The sequence below is a fragment of the Pantherophis guttatus genome, chromosome 2, assembly GCF_059756535.1.
Source record: "Pantherophis guttatus breed Tessera chromosome 2, ASM5975653v1, whole genome shotgun sequence".
Taxonomy (NCBI): Eukaryota; Metazoa; Chordata; class Lepidosauria; order Squamata; family Colubridae; genus Pantherophis; species Pantherophis guttatus.
The window spans coordinates 256,824,529-256,850,456 of record NC_142064.1 but is presented as its reverse complement, the minus strand read 5'-3'; the positions used below and the strand labels follow the sequence as shown (position 1 = coordinate 256,850,456).

At 37.8% G+C, this 25,928-nt stretch overlaps 1 protein-coding gene across 1 annotated transcript in view; it reads left to right on the top strand.

The window, feature by feature from the left end:
* LOC132711821 (vomeronasal type-2 receptor 26-like) overlaps positions 1-25,522 on the top strand; it is a 30,328-nt gene extending 4,806 nt beyond the window's left edge. The window contains exons 3-4 of the mRNA XM_087885189.1: positions 21,311-21,500; positions 24,020-25,522. Of these exons, the coding sequence (XP_087741315.1) occupies positions 21,311-21,500; positions 24,020-24,921 (1,092 nt within the window). The 3' untranslated portion in view covers positions 24,922-25,522. The remainder of the gene's footprint in view (positions 1-21,310; positions 21,501-24,019) is intronic.
* Positions 25,523-25,928: the final 406 nt, after the last annotated feature.

The window sequence follows — 25,928 nt, the reverse complement described above, 5'->3', positions numbered from 1 at the left end:
TCAGTGTGTCCCCAAGAATATAAGCTTCTTATCCTATCAAGAATTGTTGGGACTCATCCTGGCTTTCTTTGCCATCGCTTTGTCCCTAACCACCGCCTTTATTCTGGGAATCTTCATGAAATACCGAGACACTCCCATAGTCAAAGCCAACAACTGTGAACTCACCTACATCCTCCTGGTTTCACTCCTGCTTTCTTTCTTGACCTCCCTTCTATTCATCGGTCGCCCCGTGAAAATGACCTGTCTCCTTCGACAAACCATTTTCAGTGTTGTTTTCTCAGTTGCTGTGTCTTCCTTGCTGGCCAAGACTGTCATGGTGGTGGTGGCCTTTCTGGCCACAAAGCCAGGCAGCAGCATGAGGAAATGGCTGGGGAAGAGTCTGGCCAACTCTATTGTTTTATCCTGCTCTGGTGTTCAAGTAGGCCACTGTATGATGTGGCTGGGAGTCTTTCCCCCATTCCCAGATTCTGACTTTCATTCCCAACCAGAACACATCCTGCTGCAGTGCAATGAAGGCTCTGTCACCATGTTCTACTCTGCTCTTGGCTACATGGGTTTTTTGGCTGCCATCTGTTTCTTGGTGGCATTTCTGGCTCGAAATCTGCCAGGGGCCTTTAATGAAGCCAAACTGATCACGTTCAGCATGTTGGTTTTTTGTAGCGTTTGGATCTCCTTTGTTCCCACTTATCTGAGCACCAAGGGGAAATACATGGTCGCCGTGCAGATCTTCTCCATCCTGGCTTCTGGCCTGGGTTTACTGGGCTGCATCTTTATCCCCAAATGCTACATTATTATCCTGAGATCTGACATGAACACCAAAGAACATCTCATGATAAAAAATCATTAAGTTTCTTTGTGTTGGTGTTTATTTTTGTACAGTTTACATGCAGCATAAAATCACATGCTTTGAAGTAATGTTTTCTGTGTTGTCACTTATCTTTCTTCATTCCATGAGAATTTTGAATTATAATAATTATAATAATTGAAGAACAGATAGCGACAGATCTAACAAAATGGGAGAATTTGCAGCTATTATTGATAGGGAGAATATCAACTATTAAAATGAATATACTGCCCAGACTTTTATACTTATTTCAGACAATTCCAATTAAGTTGGGGAAAAAATATTTTGAAGATTTAAATAAAATGGTGTTAAAATATATATGGCAGGGCAAAAAGGCAAGGATAAAACTAAAATTGATGCAAGATGTTAGATCAAGAGGAGGTTTTGGTTTGCCGGATTGGGAATTATATTTTCAAGCTTGTAACTTGGTGTGGAATAAAGAATAGCTTAACGCTAAGGAATATTAGATTGTTGACTTTAGAAGGACATGATTTATTGTTGGGTTGGCAGGCTTTTATGTGGTATAAAAGTACAAAAGTACAGGGTTATTTCAGAAGACATATGATACGAGAGTCTTTGTTATTAAACTGGGAGAAGATTAAACAATGTTACTATTTAAAAATTCCAGTCTGGTTATCACCTATTGAAGCAGTCTCATACGCAATAACATTTAGAAAGGAACACATTGTTAGATATGGTGAATTATTAAATGAAAGGGGTGAACTTAAGTCGAAGCAAGAACTAGAAGAACAAGAGTTTGAAATGGATTGTTTTTCATATATGCAAATACAGTCTAGATATGATGAAGATTCTAAAAAGGAGGGTTTTTATAATAACTTGACAAACTTAGATAAAATCTTAACAGGTTTTTATGACCATGTAATTAAAAAATTGTACAGTCATTTATTAGAAGTAAAATTGGCAGAAGAACAAGTTAAAGAAACAATGATTGCATGGGGGGAAAATGTGGGTCATGGGATTGACTTAGAGAAATGGGAAAAATTATGGTTGCAGAATTATAAAATGACAATGTCAACAGCATATTTAGATTTAGATTTTATTAAATTTGTATACCGCCCTATTCCCGAAGGACTCAGGGCAGCAAACAGGCATAGGATAAAATACAGAAATACAAAAGTTAAAAACAATTTAAAACGAAATTAAAAAATTTAGCCCACCACAATTAAAATCCCAATAAATTTAAAACAAATTAAAAATTACAATTTAAAATTTAAAAAGGGGAGAAAAAATTAGGCCAGGCCAGCTTGTTGGAATAAGAGGGTCTTAAGAGTACGGCGGAAGGTGCGTAGATCCGGGATCCTCCTTATCTCTGGGGGGGGAGCTCATTCCAAATAGTAGGTGCCCCCACAGAGAAGGCCCTCCCCCTGAGGGCCGCCAGTCGACACTGCTTGGCTGACGGCACCTGGAGAATCCCCTCTCTATGAGAGCGTACCGGCCGGTGGGAGGCTATTTGTGGTAGTAGGCGGTCCCGTAAATAACCAGGTCCTAAGCCATGGAGCGCTTTGAAGGTGGTAACCAAAACCTTGAAGCGCACACAGAAGACCACTGGGAGCCAGTGCAGCTCACGCAGGAGAGGTGTTACATGGGAGCGCCATGTTGCTCCCATAACCACCCGCGCGGCCGCACTCTGCGCCAGTTGGAGCCTCCGGGTGCTCCTCAAGGGGAGCCCCATGTAGAGAGCATTACAATAGTCCAGGCGGGAGGTGATGAGGGCATGAGTGACTGTGTGTAGGGAGTCCCAATCCAGAAAGGGACGCAACTGGCGAATCAGGCAAACCACTTCACGGCCGTAAAGTGCTCTTCTAAAGACAGCCGTGAGTCCAGGAGGACACCCAATTTGTGAGCCCTCTCCGTGGGGGCCAGCGATTCGCCCCCAATAGTCAGCGATGGTGTCAACTGACTATATCGGGATGTCAGAAACCACAGCCACTCGGTCTTGGATGGGTTGAGCCTGAGCCTGTTCCTCCCCATCCAGATCCGCACAGCCGGATAAATATAAGGAAAATCTGTATAAGATGTTTTACAGGTGGCATTTACCTCTGGCGAGAATAGCCAGAATGTACAAGAATAAATCGGAGAAGTGTCATCAGACTCTGGGCTCATATTACCATATGTGGTGGACATGTGCAGAAGCTAAAAGATATTGGACTAAAATCCACAAATGGTTGGAAAAAATGACAAAGAAACATATTGACTTTAAACCAGAGATATTTTTATTGGGGATTTTACCAGAAATATACAATAGAGAAATGAGATATTTAATTGTGAATGTTTTAATGGCGGCTAGAATTGTATTTGCTAGAAACTGGAATTAGGGAACAAGAAGACAAACAATATTATTTGATATGGGATTTATTTTATCAATGGTTAGACAAGAAAGAATGGAAATGAAATATGAAATATGATATGGATAAGATAATAAAACATATAAAGGGTTTTTTTTCCCCCTTATAGAGGACAATTTACTGTTAAATAATTGGTAAATGAGAATAATAAAGTAATAAACTGTTAAATAAGAAAATGATGGATAGAGGATTAAGCACAAAAGATTTGTAACCGATCAATACACTTTCTGTAATTGTAATGGATGATAATTGTTTTATGTTTTAAGTTTTGTTTAAAAATAAAAAAAATTTCCAAAAAAAATAATAATTATAATAATTGAATAGTAAAGTTGCAAAAATAACTCAAATTATCTGAAATAATCATATCCTTCAATTGTCCTAATCTGAATTCATATTATGAAATTAATAAAATTTCTGAAACCAGGCCAGATAAACTGTAATCAGAGATGTTGTGATATGGTTTTTATGATTAAATTGAAGACTATGGCTAATGGTGATGTATGTTTTTGTTACTATATAAATTGGTTGTGCGGCTGTTATATTTTATTTTCTGGGGTGATGTTGTGAATTTTTTAAAAAAACTAGTTAATTTAAAATATATATTTGATTGATCTCTTCTGGCTGGATAATGTAAGATTACTCAAAGATAGATAAATGAGATAGATAGATAGATAGATAGATAGATAGATAGATAGATAGATAGGAGATATTGAGAAAGAGAAAAACAGAGAGACAGATAACAGTCTATATATTCAGAATAGATCAAATTTCAACATGAACTTTGGAGCAATTTTAATTTTTTTTCTCCATCGCTTTGAATAAATTAATGAGACAAATTATTATTTTTAACAGTCTTCAGTCAAAAGAAAAATATGTACAGCTCTGAGTGATGGGGGGGATCATGTAGACATGCTCTGACATCATAAGCACATCTCATAAGATGTGCTTATGAGAATTAAAATTGGTTCCTGTTTTTTATCCATGTCCATATCCATTTCCATTTCCATATACTGTACATACAGTAGCATACAGTGCTTTATATATACAAGGCACTGTGAAGTGTTATATAAGTCTGCTATTGCTATTGCTATCATGAAGAAGTCAATAATAGGCCATTGTTTTAGATTAATGCCCCAGGGAATTTTGACTTGATCTTCTTTGTAAACATTAAGACTGATAGTCTCTTCTACATTTTGAAAGATACAAGACATTTAACAGGGGGCTCCAATAGCAATAGCACTTAGACTTATATACCGCTTCATAGTGCTTTACAGCCCTCTCTAAGCAGTTTATAGAGTCAACTCATGATTAACTCATTCTGGAGTATCTAACCTTCACTGAAGAAGATGGCCTCAACCACACCAGACAAAATAAGAAGGAATTATAATGGCCCACTGCCTAGTTCAAGAGTGTTGAACTGTTTTTCCACATTTAAAACTTTACAATCTCTAGAATAAGTTTGGAGACTAAAAAACAATCAAACTTCCCTGAATTGTTCCTTTCTCGACTCTCAAATTAGGATTATTCTCCTGAATAAAAGAAAACTCTTTTCTCCAACGGCACACTTTTATGGCCAAGGCTCGTTCCCAATTCCCCTTCTAATTATCAAAATCATGCTTATTTATTCTCCTTTGAACAAGGTTCATGGGATTTCCACCACCACAATTAGTTGCTAATCTATGTAACAAAAAATGGGATAGACAGCATGTGATAATCTGATTTGTAACAGCCTCCTGTGATGAGATCAGAGTTTGGGGTAAAGCTGGGCAAATATTGTAGCAGTCTGAAATTGCAGATAGCTCTTCCAAATCTGGGGGCAAACTGGACCTTCTTCACTATAGTTGTGGTCTTTTTGTGATCTTTGAGATTTAGCTCTGTGCTGAAGAAAGAACTCTAGGAAGGATCTCCTGCAGTATACTGTATGTCAAATGTTGCTGCTGCTGCATATACAGCTTTTTCTGCTTCAGTTTCTGTCTCAAATTCCCTGTGTCAGTACGCTGATGAAATGTCCATTTAAGGTGATAGTAGAAGAAAATGAGTGGTTCCATTACTACAAGCCAGGAGACTACTGGATTACGGGAATAATGTCTGCACTCGTAGTTCCGTTGTACCCATTTTCATTCTCCAAGCCTCCAACCCATCAACTGAAAAGGTAATTGTCAACTCATCCAAGGATTCTGGTGATTGATTTTACTTGCTCCAATGTTTTTTCTTTATTTTATTTTAATACAAACATTCCCTCTTTCAGTAAACAGCATGTTGTCTGAGTACACGTTTTTGTGTCATGACAATTAAAATTTACCACCATATCCATTATTTGTATTTATTCTTATATTACTACTAATATTTAACATACCTAGTCTTATAACATTTCCCTTCTTAACTTATTTGCCTTTATAATACATTGCTTTTATATTTATTCTCTAACCATTGATAGAATATTATAATAATCAGATTCTTCCTTTCCTTTAATTGCAAGTGTTAATCTATGTATCTATGTATTTTTTCTTTTATGAGAGCATATGTAGCAAGACAAAGTCCTTGTGTGTCCAATCACACTTGGCCACTAAAGAATTCTATTCTATTCTATTCTATTCTATTCTATTCTATTCTATTCTATTCTATTCTATTCATTTCTGCACATTCTAATATTTTCTTAATCATATTTTCATCCGTAGGGATCTCTTCACTTTTCCAATTTTGTGCAAATACAATTCTAGCTGCAATTATTACATGAATAATCAAGTATACATTTTCTTTACTATAAACTTCTGCTAGAATCCCCAAGAGGAATAGTTCAGGTTTTAAACTGATATGTTTCTGTGTCATCTTCTCCAACCACATACCTCCAATGTCTTTTCTAGGAATGATTTCCTTTCCCCTATTCCTCACCTTGAGAAAGGCAAGTCATTATTGCTCATCCCAATTTGCTTTAGAGAAAAGGCTCTTGGGGAACCTGATGATTTTGGAAAACCTGAATTTGCAAAGTTTCTTTTTAAATTCTTCCACAAGTGTCAGCCTCAACACTGGGCACTGCCAACACTGTCCCATGATGAATCTTGCCTGTTTGGGGTTCTGCCTGCTTTCAAAATGATTACCTTGGTACTGTGGAGTCAGCAACTTATTTATTCATTTAACTTATTTAGCCATTTTGCTTTCTTGCCTTTCTTTTTCTTTGGGATGTTTTTAGTTGTTATTTGTTATAAAATGTTGCGAACATCCGTCCATAGTTCTTCAGGCACTCTGTCTATCAGATCTAATTCCTTAAATCTATTTGTCACCTTTACTGTATATTCATCAGGGATATGATTTAGTTCACACCTGACTGGTATGATTTTAATTACATTTTATGGATTGTTTAGAATTGATATGAGTGATATATTAGCTTTATAAATAGGTAACCGGATAAAATAAATGCTTTGGTTTTGCAAAAAGTTTATTCTACGCAGATTGAAACAGTTATAATAGTAAGAAACCTTCACACTTTCTTTTTGAGTAGAAGAAGGTGTGGAGGTTTCTTGCTATTGTAACCATTTTCCTTACCTGGCTCCTGAACTATAAGAATAATTTTCCTCATTTTTTTTCCTCCAAGTCATAATGTGGAGAAAAAGGCAGAATAAGTTCTGGTGATTTTGATAGCATTCCTTTGATCCTGACATAACAAGCTTGCTATCTCTCTCTGATATTTTTTTTTTGGCAAGAAGCTCCTAGTGGTGTCAATGGGACTGTTCTTCTCAGAGAAATTTCAAAATTGTCTATCACTTGCAAAATTCAAATAAATTGAATAATTTAATTGAAATATCAACTTGCAAAGCATCCCTGGCCTGCTCTCGAGTTGCCATAGGCAAGTGGGATGGGAAACCGACAAAACAGCACAGCAGCCAGACAGGTGCACATTCTAGAATTATATCTCTCAAGACTGTATCCCAGGGTTACCACAGCGGCCGGAGGGGAGTAATCTCTACAACCCGCAAAATTGCTCTGTTGGCGAATGTGATTGATGACACACCATACAGGGAGGAGTAAAACAAGGTCATGGTTGGGGCATTATTTACATGGGGTCAGAATTGGCTTCACTTGGGAAAGTGCCTACATGAAGCTCCTAATAACTAACTGGATTTCTTTTGAAGCTTGGCTCAAGGCTCATGATTTAATTAGGGCATCTGTCAGATCCCTGACATGAATAAAGAGAAGTTGATTATCTTTTTGGCATTGCACTATATAGATATAAAGCTACAGTAAATATGACATGCTTTCATGAAAATCCAAACTGAAGATTTATTTCTTTCTTTATTGAAATTTGTCAAAGAAAAATGAGAACACGAATAAGAGAATATAAATTCAATGACAGGGACGATAGGAGTTGTGAAATTCAATTTTTTTTACTACCAGTTCTGTGGGTGTGGCTTGGTGGGTGTGGCTTGGTGGGCAAGGCAGGGAAATGATGCTGCAAAATCCCCATTACCACCCCACTTTGGGGCCAGCCAGAGGTGGTATTTGCCAGTTCTCCAAACTACTCAAAATTTTCACTACTGGTTCTCCAGAATCTGTCAGAACCTGCTGAATTTTACCTCTGGACGATAGACACATTAGTGCACTTACGCACACTCCCTCTACTGACCACTTAAATATAATGTAAGTTCCATTAAACTCAACTTGTGACTGAAACTGTGGAAATTTGTAGCTAAGACAACTGAATCAGGTAGGGCATTCCAGACTTCGACAATTTACATGGTGTTTAAAGCAGTTGTTTGCACACATATTATTGCGATTAAAACAGAAAAGGTCATTTACATGTAAGACATTATTACATATAATTTTGTATTCAATACCTAGGCCTGAACGCAAGCGACACTGCTCCAAGTTATCCAAACCGAGAATTTAGAGCCTAGTAGCATAGGGAAATCTATTGTGTACAAAAGAGTGCAAGACTTTTCTTGTGAAATACTTGTGAACCCTCTCAATTGTACTGATGTCAGATATATGGTGGGGAATCCAAACAGTTGAATAATACTCTAAGATTGGTCTAGCATAAGTTTCATAAGGTCTAATGAGCAATACAATGTTTCCAGAAATAAAAGCTTCATCAAATTAACCTTACAACATTTAATGCTTTTTTAGCATTGCTGTTACAGTGAGCTTTGGAGGATAGATCATCAGAGATAAATACTCCTAGGTTCTTAACAAGGTGAGGGTCATCTACTAGATCAATGCCACCTATCTCATACTTGACATTCTGATTATGTTTACCAATATGTAAGACAGAGCATTTATTAATCAAAAGTTGACCATTTAGAAAACAAAAGAGTTACAAAAATTACCAACCAACAAAAGGAGAGAATGAATTATCCTATAACAGTTGAGGAGATTATTGTAGCAATTAAATAACTGAAAACAGCTAAAGCTCCTGGAACGGATGGTTTAACTGCGGTGTATTACAAAACTTTGCAAGCAGAAATGGTTGAACATCTTAGAGATTTATTTTGTAACATACAACAAGGGGGTAAAATACCCCCATCATGGAAAACAGCTTATATTTCTTTGATACCAAAAGAGCAATCAGATCCTAAAAAACCTGAGAATTTTAGACCAATATCTCTTCTGAATAATGACTATAAAATATACGCAAAAGTATTAGCCAACAGATTGATGCCAGTTATCCAAGAGGTGATTCATGATGATCAAGCGGGATTTATAGAAGGTAGATATATGAAGGACAATGTAAGGCAAGTTATAGATTTACTGGAATATCTTGAGAAGAACAAACAGATCCCTGCAGTGCTGGTTTTCTTGGATGCAGAGAAGGCCTTTGATAGAGTGGACTGGAATTTTCTATTAAAGACTTTAAAAAAGATGGACTTTGGGGATCAATTACAGATGGCTTCAGCAATTTATCAAGAACAAAAGACACAGATTATTATTAATGGAAGTTTGACAACAGATTTTAACATTGAGAAAGGAACAAGACAAGGTTGTCCGTTATCCCCATTGTTATTTATTTTAACACTAGAGGTCTTGTTAAATACAATACGGGACTCGAGTACCTTGAAAGGTTTGGTGATAAGGCAAGAGGACTACAGAATAAGGGCATTTGCAGATGATCTGGTTGTTACCCTAACACAGCCGATGGAATCAATAATCCAGATGAAAGACATTATAAAAGACTATGGTACAGTATCAGGATTTAGACTCAACCAGAAAAAGACTAAGATGATAGTTAAAAATATGACACAAGATCGAAAATACGAACTTGAAAGGAGGGCAGGTTTTGAGATTGTACCAAAGGTTAAATATCTAGGAGTTCAGGTTGCAGAATCAAATATGAAATTGTTTCAAAATAATTATGAAGTGTTGTGGCAAGATGTACAGAAAGATATGGAGACTTGGAAAAAACTGCAGCTGTCTTTGCTTGGAAGAATAGCAGCAGTTAAGATGAACATTTGCCAAGATTTCTTTTTTTGTTTCAAATGATTCCGGTGCTTAAAAGTGATAAACAATTGAAAGAATGGCAAAGTGGATTGAATAAGTTTGTCTGGAATGAGAAAAAACCGAGAGTGAAATTGAAAATTATGCAAGATGTTCCAGAAAGGGGAGGTCTTAAACTTCCAAACCTACAATTATATTATGAAGCAGCAGCCTTGACTCAAGCGAGTGATTGGTTTGGAAGGAAGAAGACTGGAATATTGAATATAGAAAGCTTTGATCTTGAATTTGGTTGGCACGCTTACTTATTCTATGAAAACAAAGTGGATAAAGTATTTAAAAGCCATATACTTAGAGACTCCTTGATGAGAGTTTGGAAGAAGCACCGATTCAAATGGGATTACAAAATACCGCTATGGCTGGATCTTGGTCATATTATGTGGAATACAAATATAATGTCACTCGGGGGGGGTTTATATAAAGAAGTTCTTTTTACAGATGCGGGCAGATGGCAACTGAAGACATTAGAGACACTGTTGGAAGAAGGGATTAATCTAACCTGGTTACAGTATAATCAACTTCAACTGAGGTGGAAAGAGGACCAAAAAACTGGTATAATGATGCATGAGGAGGAATTGGTTAGACATATAAAAGAGAAAGGTCCAATGCATATTAAAAGGCTTTATAATGTTTTGTTAGAAAGGGACTCAGAAACTGAACTGGTTAAAGATTGCATGATTAAGTGGGCACAAAATTTTGCAGAACCAGTGATGTTGGAAACATGGGAAAAAATTTGGGTTCAGAATGTTAAATTTACACAGTCGCAGAATTTGAGGGAAAATTTTTATAAAATGTTTTATAGATGGCATTTAGATCCTAAGAAATTGTCGTGTATGTACCCTAATGTTCAACCAAAGTGTTGGAGATGTGATTGCTTAGATGCTACATATTATCATATTTGGTGGACTTGTAAGAAAGTGAAGGCTTTTTGGATAAAAATTTGGTGGGTTATGCAGAATGTTTTGAAGAAAAAAATTCAGTTTTCCACAATTGTTTTTATTGGGTATAGTTAAGGGTTTTACACTGGGTGAAACAAAGTTGATATTGTATATGATAACAGCAGCAAGATTACTGATAGGTCAATATTGGAAAAATGAAGCTGTGCCCACTATTGAGGAATGGACTTTGAAGATGGCCAGTTTTGCAGAGATGGCAAAGATTTCAGGATATCTAAAAGATCACTCACAAGAGACTTATGAATGGGAGTGGAAAAAGTGGATAGATTATGTGCAGAACAAATATCAAACTAGGAAGTATCAGATAACTTTTAACTGAAAGTGTTATATAAAGATAGAAATATTTGAATTTTGTGAAGATGAAAAATTATATTGGGGTTGGTGGGGTTCAAGTTTTATAAAAAGAGGATTTTGATTTGGATTATATTCTGTGGAAGTCCGGGGGGGAGGGGTGGGTTAGGGGGGGGTTGGGGAGGGTTAGGGGGGGTTAGGGAGGGTAAGGGGATTAAGGTTGGGGGGGGAAATGGGGAGAAAATGTAATTGTAAAACTTTTTCAATAAAAAAAAAAGAAAGTTGACCATTCAGACTCATAATCATGATCACTTTGCAAAACAGCATTATCTGTAGAATTGAATAATTTTACATCATCGGCAAAAAGAATGCAATTGCTTTTAAGTTGATCACATAAATCGTTGTTATAGAGCAAAAAAAGATGATGAAAATTCTTACGTTGCAGTGAAAGCACCTTCTACAACATTCTGCCCTTCTTGTTGGCTGTTCATGAAGTCAACCAGAATTCAAGGCTCTTACCCAACATCACCCTGGGCTACAACATCTATGAGAACTTTTTCAGTGCAAGAATGACATATGAGGCCATGCTGGATGTGCTGTCTACAGGACAGGAGAACATCCCAAACTACAGATGTGGAAGACAAAAGAACCTGCTGGCGATTCTTGAAGAGATGGATTCTGAACTCTTTGATCATATTTCCAATGTCCTGAGCATCTATAAAATTCCACAGGTATAAAGCCAAATGAAACTAATTCCGTGTTGTAAATTGTTCATATTTGCCTAGAAAGCAGCACTTGTATATATTTCTCCAAATAAATTGAAAGTCAGAGAGTAAATATTAGAAGATTTGAAAGAATTGTTCATTCACAAAGTATATGTGTCTTTACATAAAGTGATGGGCTGCTTCTGGTTTGGACCAGTTCTAGCAAACCGGTGGTTCCGGCGATCAGTTGTCCCTGCCCACCTACCCGCCCCCACCCTATCCTGTCCTATATTTCTGCCCAGCTGATTTGCGTGGCATGGTGGATTTCCACCCCTCAGCTGTTTTACTTACCGGGGCTTCCCTAGAAGGTAAGCTATAGAGCTTGATATTGGTGTATTTTGAGCGCTGTACACGAATGCAAAATGTGTGCTCACATAACCAGTTGTTAAATCAGTTGCAGTCCACCACTGTATCTATCTATCTATCTATCTATCTATCTATCTATCTATCTATCTATCTATCTATCTATCTATCCTTTGGCTTCGGGCCCTGTGGCCAGCAGGCCTCTGGTAGTAGAAAAAGTCTGGGTGTGACCATTGGGAATTTTGAAAATTATGACATTTGAAAAGTAAGACTTTATCAAAGAATGTATGAGGGTTGAATCAGTGACTTTTAAACACTTTGAAAATTTAGTGACCAACGCAAAAGAGGTTTTTTCCCATAGAATCATAGAATAAAAAGTCCAACTCCTTACACAGAGGAGGAATGGTCAGACCACTACAGACAAATTGCTGTCTAAGTTTTCCTTGAAAATAACGAGCAGTGGAGCTCCAGGAGGCAGGCTGTTCCAACTCTTAATAACTCTCACAGTGAGGAATTCCTTATTTTTTTATAATCTTGAGACTGAAGTAAAAAATTCAAAAGAAAGATATGAAAAAACAATGAATGGGTCAAGATAAGTAGAAGGCACCTCCAGAAAGCAGCTTTTACATACTTTCTCTAGTGTATATATAAAAAATAGTGTACATAAAAAAGGCTGAGCACCAAAGAACTGAGCCCTTTGAACTATAGTAGTGGGAAAAGACTCCTGCAAGTCCCTTGGACTGCAAGGTGATCAACCGGTTAGTCCTAGAGGTTCAGCAGAAGCACCTCACTGAGGACTATGAGCATAGGCTTTTCAAGCAGAGGCAAGACCTGCGGGAGTACAAGGCCAGTTGCCAGCACCTGGAGGCTCAGCAGGCTGAGATGGTCAGCCAATTCCAGGCCATGATGCAGTCTCAATGCAAAAAGGCCGTCTGGCTCTTCGCTACCAGCCGCACTTCCCTCCAGCCTTTGCCCAAAGCCCCGCACCAGGAGGTTGAAACAGACCCCAAGTCAAAATTTCTTCCCTCCTCTGACCCACACAAGATGACCCCAGAAGAGACCCCAGTTGTCTCTGCAGCAACGCAAACATTCATTGCACATATCCGACCCAGTGGCCGTAGTTTGGGGACCCCCTGATTTAGTGCAATATAAAAACTGCAAATAATTTTTCTGAGGACCACCAAAATTTTCTTGTGGTCCACCAGTGGTCCACGGACCACCAGTTGGTGACCACTGTCCTAGAGGAGATCAACCCTGACTGCTCTTTAGAAGGCCATATCCTGAAGATGAAACTCAAATACTTTAGCCACCTAATGAGAAGGAAGGACTCACTGGAGGAAAGACTAATGCTGGGTTAGGAAGAAGAAAGAGACGACAGAGAATGAGGTGGTTGGATCAAATCACTGAAGCAGTAGGCATGAGCTTAAATGGACTACAGAGGATGGTAGAGGACAGGAAGGCCTGGAGAAGCATTGTCCATGGGGTCACGATGGGTCAGACATGACTTCACAACTAACAACAACAATTAGTGTACAGCACAGAAGAAAGTATGTCATAATATTCTTTCCTATTTTGAACTGTAGCTTGGCAAAATGTCAGTTGATTTGGTTGTTTTTTTTTTTAAAGGAAGTTATTAAACTGACTTCTGCATTTCAAATGTCTGAAAGAAATCCAGCCAATTAAAGAGTTTATATAGAGTTATTTGAAATCAATTATATGAATAAAGACAATGAAATAATATACCAATATTAAACAATTCTTGAGGGGGGATATAACAATATTTCAAGCCCAACATATGAAACAATCAAATAAGCAGTTATAATCTATGAGAAATTAATATGTTTGTCAGTTTAAAAAGCTATTCCATGAGTGCATAGCAGTATTCTAGTATTTGTGAGGCTGCCATAAAGAGGAGGATATTAATTTATTTTCCAAAGCACTAGATGGAGGACAAGAAGCAATGGATGGAAGCTAATCAAGGAGAGAAGCAACCTGGAATTAAGGCTTTGAGGACAATTAATCATTGGAACAGATTGCCTTCAGAAGTGGTGGGTGTTTCATCACTGGGGTTTAATAAGAAGAGACTGGACAGTCACTTGTGTAAAAAGGTCTTGGGTCTGCTGCTTGAGCAGGGGGTTGGACTAGGGCTGCGGTGTCACTCGATTTCATTGAGGGCCACATCCAGGTTGTGTCTGACTTCGGGCGGAGGCATGGCCAAGGTGGGAATGGGCAGCATGACGTCACTTGTGTCAGGGGCACCTGTGGTGGCCTGAATGCTCTGCCAGCGAAAATGGGCTCCCAAGCTCTGTTTTCATCTGGGATGGCCTCCTGCAACCCTCTGTCAGCTTAAACAGAGCTCGGAGGGGGCATGCATGGCCCTCACAAGCTCTATTTTTGGCTGGGAAGCCTCCTGCAACCCTCTGCTTGCCAAAACAGAGCTCAGGAGGCCATGCCCGGCCCTCTCTAACTCCATTTTCACTGGCAGAGGCACTGTGGGCTGGTCCTTTGCTATTTCAAGGGCGGCCACACAGGACAGATCTAAGCACCCTGCAGGCCAGATCCAGCCCTCGGGCCTTGAGTTTGATACCTCTGGACTAGGGTCTCCTGGTTGAGCAGGTGGTTGGACTAGAAGACTTTCCAGCTCTATTCTGATTGACTAATTGACTGAGTGGATGGGTGACCTACAGAGCTATAAGGTGACCAGAAGGGTGTGCTCTATGAGGACCACCAATGAACATCGCCCACAGATAATTCAGAGCTCCCTGGTTTCAAAGGCAGCATACAAGACAACAGGACAGAACATCCAGAGAACCAACAAAATTCATGCAGTTATCGTTTGAAACATCTCTCAGCAGTGTGGAAAGGCCCTTAGATTTACCATCTGACTTTTAACATTAAAACTGGCACAAACTACTGTTGGAAGAAATATCCTTCTGGGTTCAGTTCCAAGGTGGGGGGAAAGATGCTGGATTCAAGGAAGTTGCTTGGAAAGATGGTATTAATGGTGGACAGGATCATATGCCTTGATGATGTTGGGTGAAGAAAAAAAGGGAAGAGATGCTGTGAATGACTGAGTTTTATGCCCTCTCCGGGCTTTTGAATTTGAGCTTTATTATTTATCTTTCTTTCTTTTTTTGAAAAAAAATTTTTTTTTTAAAACAAATATTAAAAAAAAAATAAAAAACCATCTTCAATTACAAATACGAACAGTGTGTCGGTTGGTTACAAGTCTTTTGTGCATCTTCACCCTATTCAAAGTTTGAGTTAATTTGTATTATACCATTCATTTTTTCCTCTTACATCATTCCAATAATAGTACATCTTTATATTATATTTTATATAATTCTACATTACTTGTATTAGAAAGATCTCTACCATATTTCATTTCCATATCTTTTTATCTAACCATTGATAAAATAAGTCCCATATCTTATAGTATTGTTTATCTTCTTGTTCTTTAATTTCAAATATCAATTTACTCATTTCTGCACATTCCATTATTTTCTCAATAACTTCTTCTTGCATTGAGATTTTCTCATTTTTCCAATTTTTAGCAAACAGAATTCTAGCCGCTGTTAATTCATGCACAATCAAATATCTCAATTCTCTATTGTATATTTCAGGTACAATCCCCAATAAAAAAATATCTGGTTTAAAATCTATGTGTTTTTGTGTCATTTTTTCCACCCATGTATGGATTTTAGTCCAGTATCTCTTAGCTTCTACACACGTCCACCACATATGGTAATATGAGCCCGGTATCTGATGACATTTCCAATATTTTTCAAATTTATTCTTGAACATTCTGACTATTCTCGTTGGGGGTAAATGCCACCTCTAAAACATCTTATACAAATTTTCTTTATATGCAGTTGACATTGTCATTTTATGTTCCTTTCTAAATATTATTAAATATGAGAAAGCTTCAATAGATGATAACCAGACTGGAATTTTTAAATAATGTTATCTTTTTACATTCTCCCAGTTTAATAGCAAAGCATCTTGTATAAAATGTCTTCTAAAATACCCCTGTGTTTATGTTTCCTTGTACCATAAAAAGCCACGCCAACCCAATAACAAATCATGTCCTTCTAAAGTCAATAATCTAACATTTTTTAACATTATCCATTTTTAACATTATCCATTCCTTGATCAAACTTGTCGCTTGATAATATAGTTCCCAACTAGGCAAGCCAAAACCTCCTCGCATTCTAGCATTTTGCAACAATTTTAGTTTTATCCTCGCTTTTACCCTGCCAAATGTATTTCATCATTATTTTATTCAAATCTTCAAAATAATCTTTCCCCAATTTGATTGGAATTGCCTGGAACAAGTATAGAATTCTAGGCTATATATTCATCTTAATCATTCATATTCTCCCTATCAATGACAGTTGTAAATTTTCCCACTATTCCAAATCTGTCACTATCTGTTGCTTGAGTTTATTATAGTTATTCTCTTTAAGTGAACTACATCTTGCTGTCAGATATATCCCCAAGCGCTTAAACTTATTTGTGACCGTCATCTTCGATACTTCCGCCAATTCTTCTTTTTGTTTTATTAACATATTTTTTGTCAAAATCTTTGTTTTGTCTTTATTTATTTTCAAACCAGCTACTTTTCCATATTCTCCTATCTTCTCAATCAATTTAGTTGTTGATTCTAATGGATCTTCAAGAATAAAAACTAGGTTATCAGCAAATGCTTGCAATTTGTATTCTTCCTTTTGGATCTTCATTCCCTTTATATCTTTATCTTCTCTAATATTTCTGTTTAGCACTTCTAATGTTAATACAAACAATAAAGGTGACAGTGGACAACCTTGTCTCGTACCTTTTTTTATTTCTGTCAATTCTCCATTTATCATTACTTTTGCTGTTTGTTTGTAGTATATGGCTTCTATGGCTTGAATAAATTTTCTGCCAAGGCCCATCTGTTCCAGCTGTAATAACATAAATCGCCAGTTCACATTATCGAAGGCTTTCTGAGCATCTAGAAATATCAAAGCCATTTGCTTTTCAGAAAGTGCCTCGTAATATTCCAAAGTATCCAGAATTATTCTCATATTGTCCTTAACCTGTCTTTTTGGCAGAAACCCATTTTGATCAGAGTGTATAAAATTATTTAAATATCTTTTAAGTCTTTCTGCCAATATTGAAGCAAAGATTTTGTAGTCTGAGTTTAGCAGAGAAATAGGCCTATAATTCTTGATTTGTTGTGGGTCGGTGTCCTCCTTGGGAACAAGTGTAATATATATTACCCATGACTTGGGTAATTTCATCTTTAACATGACTTCATTCGGATTGTATCTCTAATATATAAAACAACTCCTCTTTTCTTACATTGTGGCAATGAAGGGAATATTTTCCCTAATTTTGGCTCTACCAATATTTATTCATGTTGCTTTTTAATATGCACTTCTTCTAGACAAATTATAGTTTCTGCCTCCCTTTTAGGGGAAATGTTCTTCCCTTTTAATATATCCTAAAAGATCTCATTTTCCTAGGAGGGGGTTTGGTGCTAACTTCCTATGCTCTCTTTTATCTTAGATCAACTATAATGTCATCAACCAGATGGCTGAGCAAAATCATCATTTTCCTTCTTCATATCGCTTGACCCCAAACCAAGAACCTCCTTACTCAGCTGTTGTCCAGCTGCTCCTGCAGTTCCAATGGACGTGGATCGGCCTCCTTTCTCAGGACAATGAAAAAGGAGAAAAATTCAAAAGACGCTTTGAAGTTCTTGCTCTAAAAAATGGGATTTGCATTGTCCTCTCAGGAACTGTCCCAGAAGCAAAAGTGCAGACAAGTGCTGGAGAAACTCACATGCAAGAAAAAAGGGAACAGTTCCGTTCTCTTATCAAGAGTCAAATAAAAATTATAGTATTCCAACTGGATTTTCAGGCCTCAGGAATCTTAGCAGTAATAATACAAAGGATTGATAGATCCATTGTGGGAAGGGTGTGGATTGCAACAACTTTGACAGTTTTAAGTGTAGGTAGTTTTGACTTCTTCGTTGATCTCCAAAATAAAAATGCTTTGTTTTCCTTCCACATCCAGACAAAGAGAAGGACTCTGTATTATGACAAATCTTATGCATCCATGGTCTTATTGTATGGAAAGAAAGCGTTTCAATGTTCTTATTCAAGTCCTGTGTTATCTAAGAAAGTTTGGAAAAAATGCAGAGAAAAAGAGAATTGGGAATTGCCAACCCATGATGTGATTGCAAGAATCCTGTCTCAGGATTCCTCCAGTATTTCCCAAATAATTCAAATTGTGGCCTGGGTCCTCAGTGCTGCCTCCTCCTCCCAACGGAGTAAGAGGAGAATGCAAGTTGGATATCATCAACCATCCCAGATTGTACAGGCATGGCAGGTAAGTCTTCTCCTTTGAGGTTCCATTGATTCTCCCCTTCCAATTCCTCAATATTAAATTAGATGTAGAAAGGGGTGAGATATTCCAAAGAGCAGTTGCCCAGTTTGTGGTATTTGAGAGTGAGTGTCAACCCTGAAGCTGACCTGACTGAGGCCATGTTGGAAGCTTCAGTGTTGCCACATTGGGTCTGAGAGGTAGAGAGGGAGGGGGAAATAGACATAGCTGGAGTTTGTAGCCAAAACAAAATACTTTCTCCTGGGAACCAAAGATATTCCCACTGATGGCTGGAGGGAGGATGAGTAAAGTCACCAGGCAACCAGATGATACCTTGATTGGACCATGTGACTTATTGTTTGGCAAGAGGAGGAAAACTTTTACTTTAATTAGGTGAAAACTTTGGGAACATTTAGAGTCAGTTTTCACCAGCCTGTGCCTATATGATATGTCCAATAAAACTGATATTTGGGGAACCTGCTTGCCTTAGAGTCTTGGTTGCTATGGGCCTATTATTTGGAACCCTAACATTAAACAATCTCTAAATGTTTTTTTTTCAAGTTTTTTTTATTTTATTTTTTCATTTTTTACAACCATATCAGTGCCTGAACAGTGTGGCACCTGAGTGACTTACATTTTGGTACAAAAAAAATAATATTCATCATATTTGCTACAGTTGACAAGTACACATATTTTGTTGAATTATAACCTTACATTATTAGTTATTCCATATTTCCATATTTTATTTTTATGCCAATCACTGTATTCTGAGTGTCATTCCTTTTACTGCAAATAAAATATTAATAATTATATTTGTTATAATTTACAGGCTTTTATGGTTTTAACAGGCTTTTATATTTAATAGGCTTTATGGTTCTAATAGTAATACACATATTTATGCTCAACTATAACCCTCCATTATTTAATTATTCAATATTTCAATATGTTATTTTGAAGGAGAGCGGGCATGTGTGGGCCACCAGGGATGATTGCTACTGGTTCAGCGAACTGATGCCAATCATCCCTACCAGTTCCCCCAAACCGGTCCGAACCAGTAGGATTTTACCTCTGCTGTAACTGTTCTTGGTATGTTTTAACCTCCAGCCCCCTAATCATTTTTCTTGCTCATCTCTACAGTCTTTCCAGTGTTTCAATATCTTTTTTATATTGTGTTGACCAGAACTGGATGCAGTATTCTAAATATGGTCTTACTAAGACTTTGTAAAGCAATATTAGAACTTCATGTGATCTTGATTTTATCCCTTTATTAACACAGCCTAGGATTGCATTGGCATTTTTGTCTACTGCCACACATTGTTGGCTCATTTTTAAGTGATTGTCCACTAGGACTCCAAAATCCTACTCACAGTTACTGGCATTAAGCCAAATTTCACGTAGTCTGTACCTATACTGTTGGTTTTTCTTGCCTAAGTATAAAACCTTACTTTTATCTAATTTGAATTTCATTTTGTTAGATAGGGGCCCATGTTCAATTTGTCAAGATCTTTTGATGAGTTCCCCTTCAATTCCCTCGCCTAGATCTTTTTTGAAGATATTGAAGGGTGCTGGGCCTAAAATGGAAACTTGAGGTTCCCAGTGCTTACTCTCCTCCATGTGGATGAGGTTCCCCAGAGCACTACATGTTGAATATAATTTGTTATCCAGTTACAAAGCCACCTGATGGTGGTGTTATCCATTCCATGTTTTCAAGAATGTGAGATAATGAATAACTTGGATGAGGGGATAGATGGGGAACTCATCAAATTTGCAGATGACACCAAGCTGGCAGGAATAGCCAACACTCCGGAAGATAGGCTTAAGATACAGAAGGATCCTGACAGACTTGAACATTGGGTGCTATCTAACAAAATGAAATTCAATGGAGAAAAAAGTAAGGTTCTACATTTAGGCAAGAAAAACAAAGTGCACAGGTACAGTATATATGGTACCTTTCTCAATAGTAGTAACTGTGAGGGGGATCTTGGAGTCCTGGTGGACAACCATTTAAATATGAGCCAGCAGTGTGCAGCAGCTGCCTAAAAAGCCAACACAGTTGCAGGCTGCATAAACAGAGGGATAGAATCGAGATCACGCGAAGTGTTAATAACACTTTATAATTCCTTGGTAAGGCCATACTTGGAATACTGCATCCAGTTTTGGTTCCCACGAGGTGAAAAAGATGTTGCAACTCTAGAAAAACGGCAGAGAAGAGCAATAAAGATGTTTAGAGGACTGGAGGCTAAAACATATGAAGAACTGTTGCAGGAACTGGGTATGTCTAGTTTAATGAAAAGAAGGACTAGGAGAGACATGATAGCAGTGTTCCAATATCTCAGGGGCTGCCACAAAGAAGAGGGAGTCAAGCTATTCTCCAAAGCACCTCAGGGCAGGACAAGAAACAATGGGTGGAAACTAATCAAGGAGAGATGCAACCTAGAAGTTTTTGAGAAGATGTTGGATAGCCATTTGTCTGGAATGGTGTAGGGTTTCTGCCTAAGCAGGGGATGGACTAGAAGACCTCCAAGGTCACTTTCAACTCTGTTATTCTCTTCTCTTCTCTTCTCTTCTCTTCTCTTCTCTTCTCTTCTCTTCTCTTCTCTTCTCTTCTCTTCTCTTCTCTTCTCTTCCCTTCCCTTCCCTTCCCTTCTCTTCCCTTCCCTTCCCTTCCCTTCCCTTCCCTTCCCTTCCCTTCCCTTCCCTTCTCTTCTCTTCTCTTCTCTTCTCTTCTCTTCTATAAATATTTGAAAAAGAGCTGTAAATTCCTGGAGAATGGCTGAAAGAAGCTTCCCATGAAATGCTGAATCAATCTGTTTCAGACTGTAATGGTGATTTGAAGAGGTTGAATTATTCAGAGTACCTCCAATCCAGAATAATAGCAAGGAAAACATTGAATAAAGGCAAAAATTGGAATGTTTTCTTTTTATGTTTCTGCAGCTTCATAGGTTCCTGAGAAACTTCCATCATCACAATATTTCCAGAGATGGGATTTCTTTTGATGAAAATGGAGTTCCTGTTGGTGACTTTGATATCATTCAGTGGACATCAGCTTTGAACAAATCAGATGCAGGGGTGAAAATTGGGAATGTAGAAATGCAAGCGGAAGTCAAGATTTCTGTCAACCAAAGTGCCATCCAATGGCCAACTTTATTTAACAAAGTAGTTGAGGCTGCTTCGATTTTGCTCATCTTTTTATCTCCAGATGTGGAAATTGTTCTGTTCAGAAATAAGTCTTATTGAGGCCAATTGAGATAACTTCCAAATAAGAGAACATAAAGCCTCATTAATTCATTAGATATCATTTTACGTTTTACAATAATCTCTCACACACTGGAATCTGCTGCATTGTATTGTGGGATTTGCAATCTACATTATTGAACTTGAATATGTTGCCATAATTTATAATACATCAAATTATCTTGTTCTCAGTAAGAGAAAATCCAGAATGTCTATGGAGATTCTCAGTCATCCAAGTTTTATCAAATTGCTTTTTCAAAAGGCACCAGGACTTTGTTTTCCCTTGAAGATGTTTCACTTCTCATCCAAGAAACTTCTTCAGTTCTGACTAAATAGTGGAGGATGGAAAGATTTGGAACTGCTGAAAAGACAGTGTTGTAACCACAATCATTTGCACTATTCACGTGACTCTGAGGGCAGAGATAAACTCCAAGTGGCCTCAACAACTTTCAGAAAGACTGCTAATGACCAAATGATTATATGGAATATGGATCCTTCCATATTCCACCATTCAGTCAGAACTGAAGAATCTTCTGAAATGATAAGCGAAAAGTCTTCAAGGGAAAACAAAGATCAGTTGTCTTTTGAAAAAGCACCTTTGGGAGAAAAATCCAGAATATGAAGGATTTAGCCCACTGAATTGCATAAAAGAAAGATATCACTAAGAATGTGGCAAAGGAAATGAGGGCAGCTAAAAAAGTCATTTACGTATGATGATACCATGATCATTTGTAGGAGAGAAAGATAGGGACTCTCAACAAATCTAGATGTTGGAGGTTTCCTGAGAAAGCAAAGATGGAGAAAAAATATATACCGTATTTTTTGGAGTATAAGACAACCCTCTTATAGGGGGAAGTGAAATAATATTTCAATGTTTATTTCTGTGATAATGTTGCTTGAATGTGTTGATGATCAAAGGAAAGAGTAGTTGATATAAGGGAAATTAGATTATTTAAGTAGAATAAGATAAAGTTAGAATATAAGTAAATAATAAGAAAGGATCACCTTAATTGAGCTGTTAACAACAGAAAAATGATAGGTATATAAGTGTTGTCTGTTTTGTGTTTGTTTTAATGTGTTTAAAATAAGAAAACTTTTTAATAAAAAAAAGATACCCCTCCCAACCATTGCATTTTTGCCCGCCCCAGACCCCAGGAGCACTCTGCAGGCCTCCCAATCCCCCTTTGCATCCTTTTTTTGGGAAAAACAGGCCTGTTTTTTGCAAAAACAGGATGCGCAGGGGTTTGGGAGGCCTACAGAGTGCTCATAGGGGTCTGGGGAGGACAAAAACTTTTTTTCTTGTTTTCCTCTTCAACATCTTGGTGTGTCTTATAGTCCGAAAAATACGGTAAGCATTCTCATAAATGCTGATTGGCGGGTGGATTGGTCTCCCAGAATACCCCCAATCAGCTGTTCCAGGCTGCAGGGATTGCCGAAGACCATTGCTTCCTCCCTGCCTCGCATTTTTGGCTACGTTCGGTGTATAAGATGCACTGAAATTTTCACCCTCTTTTGGGGTGTGTCTTATAGTCCAAAAAATACGGTAAGCATTCTCATACATGCCCTAAGGAGAAACACCTTTTGTAATGGAACTACTTTCCTCTGGGGAAAAAAATAAGGCAGTGAGTCTGTTTTGGGATCTACAATAGAGATTGATAGAGAAAGAGAATGATCTTTCATTTGCCCCTTGCAAGTAGAGTAATTACAGTTCATGCCACTACTTTTTGACTGATTTCACTCAATGTGCTCCTGAGCTTTTGGAAGCCACTTGATTTCAGTAATTCCTTCTAATTCATACAGTATATCACCCTGACTAATCTTTCTGTTTATGTTTAGATGGTGCCTTATTCAAGATGTACAGAAAGTTGCTCCCCAGGTTATTCCAAGCTTGTGAGAGAGGGAGCCCCAGTTTGCTGCTACGACTGTTCTCTGTGTATGGAAGGAACATTCTCTGGGCAAGAAGGTACAGTAGGTGGCTCCAAAAATAACCCAAAAAATTCAAGATACAATGAATATTCTATCTTGTTTTTTTGTGTGGGGGAGGTATTTGATCAAGAAGTAAAAAAAACATTAAATTTCTTGAAGGCATCCACGAACTTCAAAGATTGGGCACTATTGCCAAATTTGGATGATGATGTGAGCATTAAAATAAATAATAGAAGTTTGCTGATTTCTACTGAGTTGCTACTTTCTTGCTTTGTTTTAGGAAAGAAGATTTGAGAACTGATAATCACATTCATCTTCATTCATTCATCTTTAAAAAGAGTGTTAACTAATGTAGTATCGCATGGATATCCCTGGGCAGAAATATTATATTATTCTTTGAAAATGAAGTAATTGATTTCTGATGTGGTTTTCATGCTCCTACAGCTGCAGAAACAGATTCATGATAACCATTTTTTTTCTCAGATGCAGCCCATTGTGAAAAGTGTCCAGATGACCAGTATTCCAATAAGAAGCGAGATCAGTGTGTCCCCAAAAATATAAGCTTCTTATCCTATCAAGAATTGTTGGGACTCATCCTGGCTTTCTTTGCCATCACTTTGTCCCTCACCACCACCTTTATTCTGGGAATCTTCGTGAAATACCGAGACACTCCCATAGTCAAAGCCAACAACTGTGAACTCACCTACATCCTCCTGGTTTCACTCCTGCTTTCTTTCTTGACCTCCCTTCTATTCATCGGTCGCCCCGTGAAAATGACCTGTCTCCTCCGACAAACCATTTTCAGTATTGTTTTCTCAGTTGCTGTGTCTTCCTTGCTGGCCAAGACTGTCATGGTGGTGGTAGCCTTTCTGGCCACCAAGCCAGGTAGCAGCATGAGAAAATGGCTGGGGAAGAGTCTGGCCAACTCTATTGTTTTATCCTGCTCTGGTATTCAAGTAGGCCTCTGTATGATGTGGCTGGGAGTCTTTCCCCCATTCCCAGATTCTGATTTTCATTCCCAACCAGAACACATCCTGCTGCAGTGCAATGAAGGCTCTGTCACCATGTTCTACTCTGCTCTTGGCTACATGGGTTTTTTGGCTGCCATCTGTTTCTTGGTGGCATTTCTGGCTCGAAATCTTCCAGGGGCTTTTAATGAAGCCAAACTGATCACCTTCAGCATGTTGGTTTTTTGTAGCGCTTGGATCTCCTTTGTTCCCACATATCTGAGCACCAAGGGGAAATACATGGTAGCCGTGCAGATCTTCTCCATCCTGGCCTCTGGCCTGGGTTTACTGGGCTGCATCTTTATCCCCAAATGCTACATTATTATCCTGAGACCTGACATGAACACCAAAGAACATCTCATGATAAAAAATCATTAAGTCTCCTTTTGTTGGTGTTTATTTTTGTACAGTTTACATGCAACATGAAATCACATACTTTGAAGTAATGTTTCATGTCTTGTCGCTTATCTTTCTTCATTCCATTTGAATTTTGAATTATAATAATTGAGTAGTAAAGTTGCTAAAACAACTCAAACTATCTGAAATAATCATATCCTTCAATTGTCCTAATCTGAATTCATATTATAACATTAATAAAATTTCTGAAATCAGGCCAGATAAACTATGACCAGAGATGTTCTGATATGGTTTTAGATTAAATTAAAGTCTATGGCTAATGATGATGTGTGTTTTTGTTACTATATAGGTTGGTGTGCTGGTGTTATATTTTATTTTGCATGTAAATGCAGGTAGATAAATAGGTACCACTTCAGCGGGAAAGTAACAATGTTTCATGCACCTTCAGTGCATAGTCATGCCAGCCACATGACCATGGAAGCATCTTCAGATAAAGGCTCTTCATTTGTGAATCAAAGATGAGCACTGCCCCTTGGGTTGGTCATGACTGACAGGGGAAATCTTTACCTATACCCACTTAAACCTTTACCTATAAATATATAAATATATTGTTGTGCATGTATCCTTTCTTTGTCTTTGTCTTTTTGTCAGTCAGCCCTTCGCTGTATTCCAAATTAGGAAAGCTACATCATATAAGTCAGTACTACTTTTATCTGACCTTGTCTTGGCAATGGTCTCTCAGTGCCATATCCTCTGCCTTCTACACTCTCTTTTGATATTGAGAAAGCATTGGAAAAACAAAGCAATTTCCATATATCTTAATTCACATACTGATCGGTTTCACTCATTATGCTAAATCAGGATTGTAGATTGTCCTAATTTTGATTTCTGTCACCGTAGTATTGAATCTATCCTAGCCACTTCTAAGTTATCTGTAAAGATAAGAAACATTTCCTCCCTCCAATTGTTTACCATAGACCAGACGTTGACGATGGAAAACAAGGAATTAGAACATTCGTTAATACAAT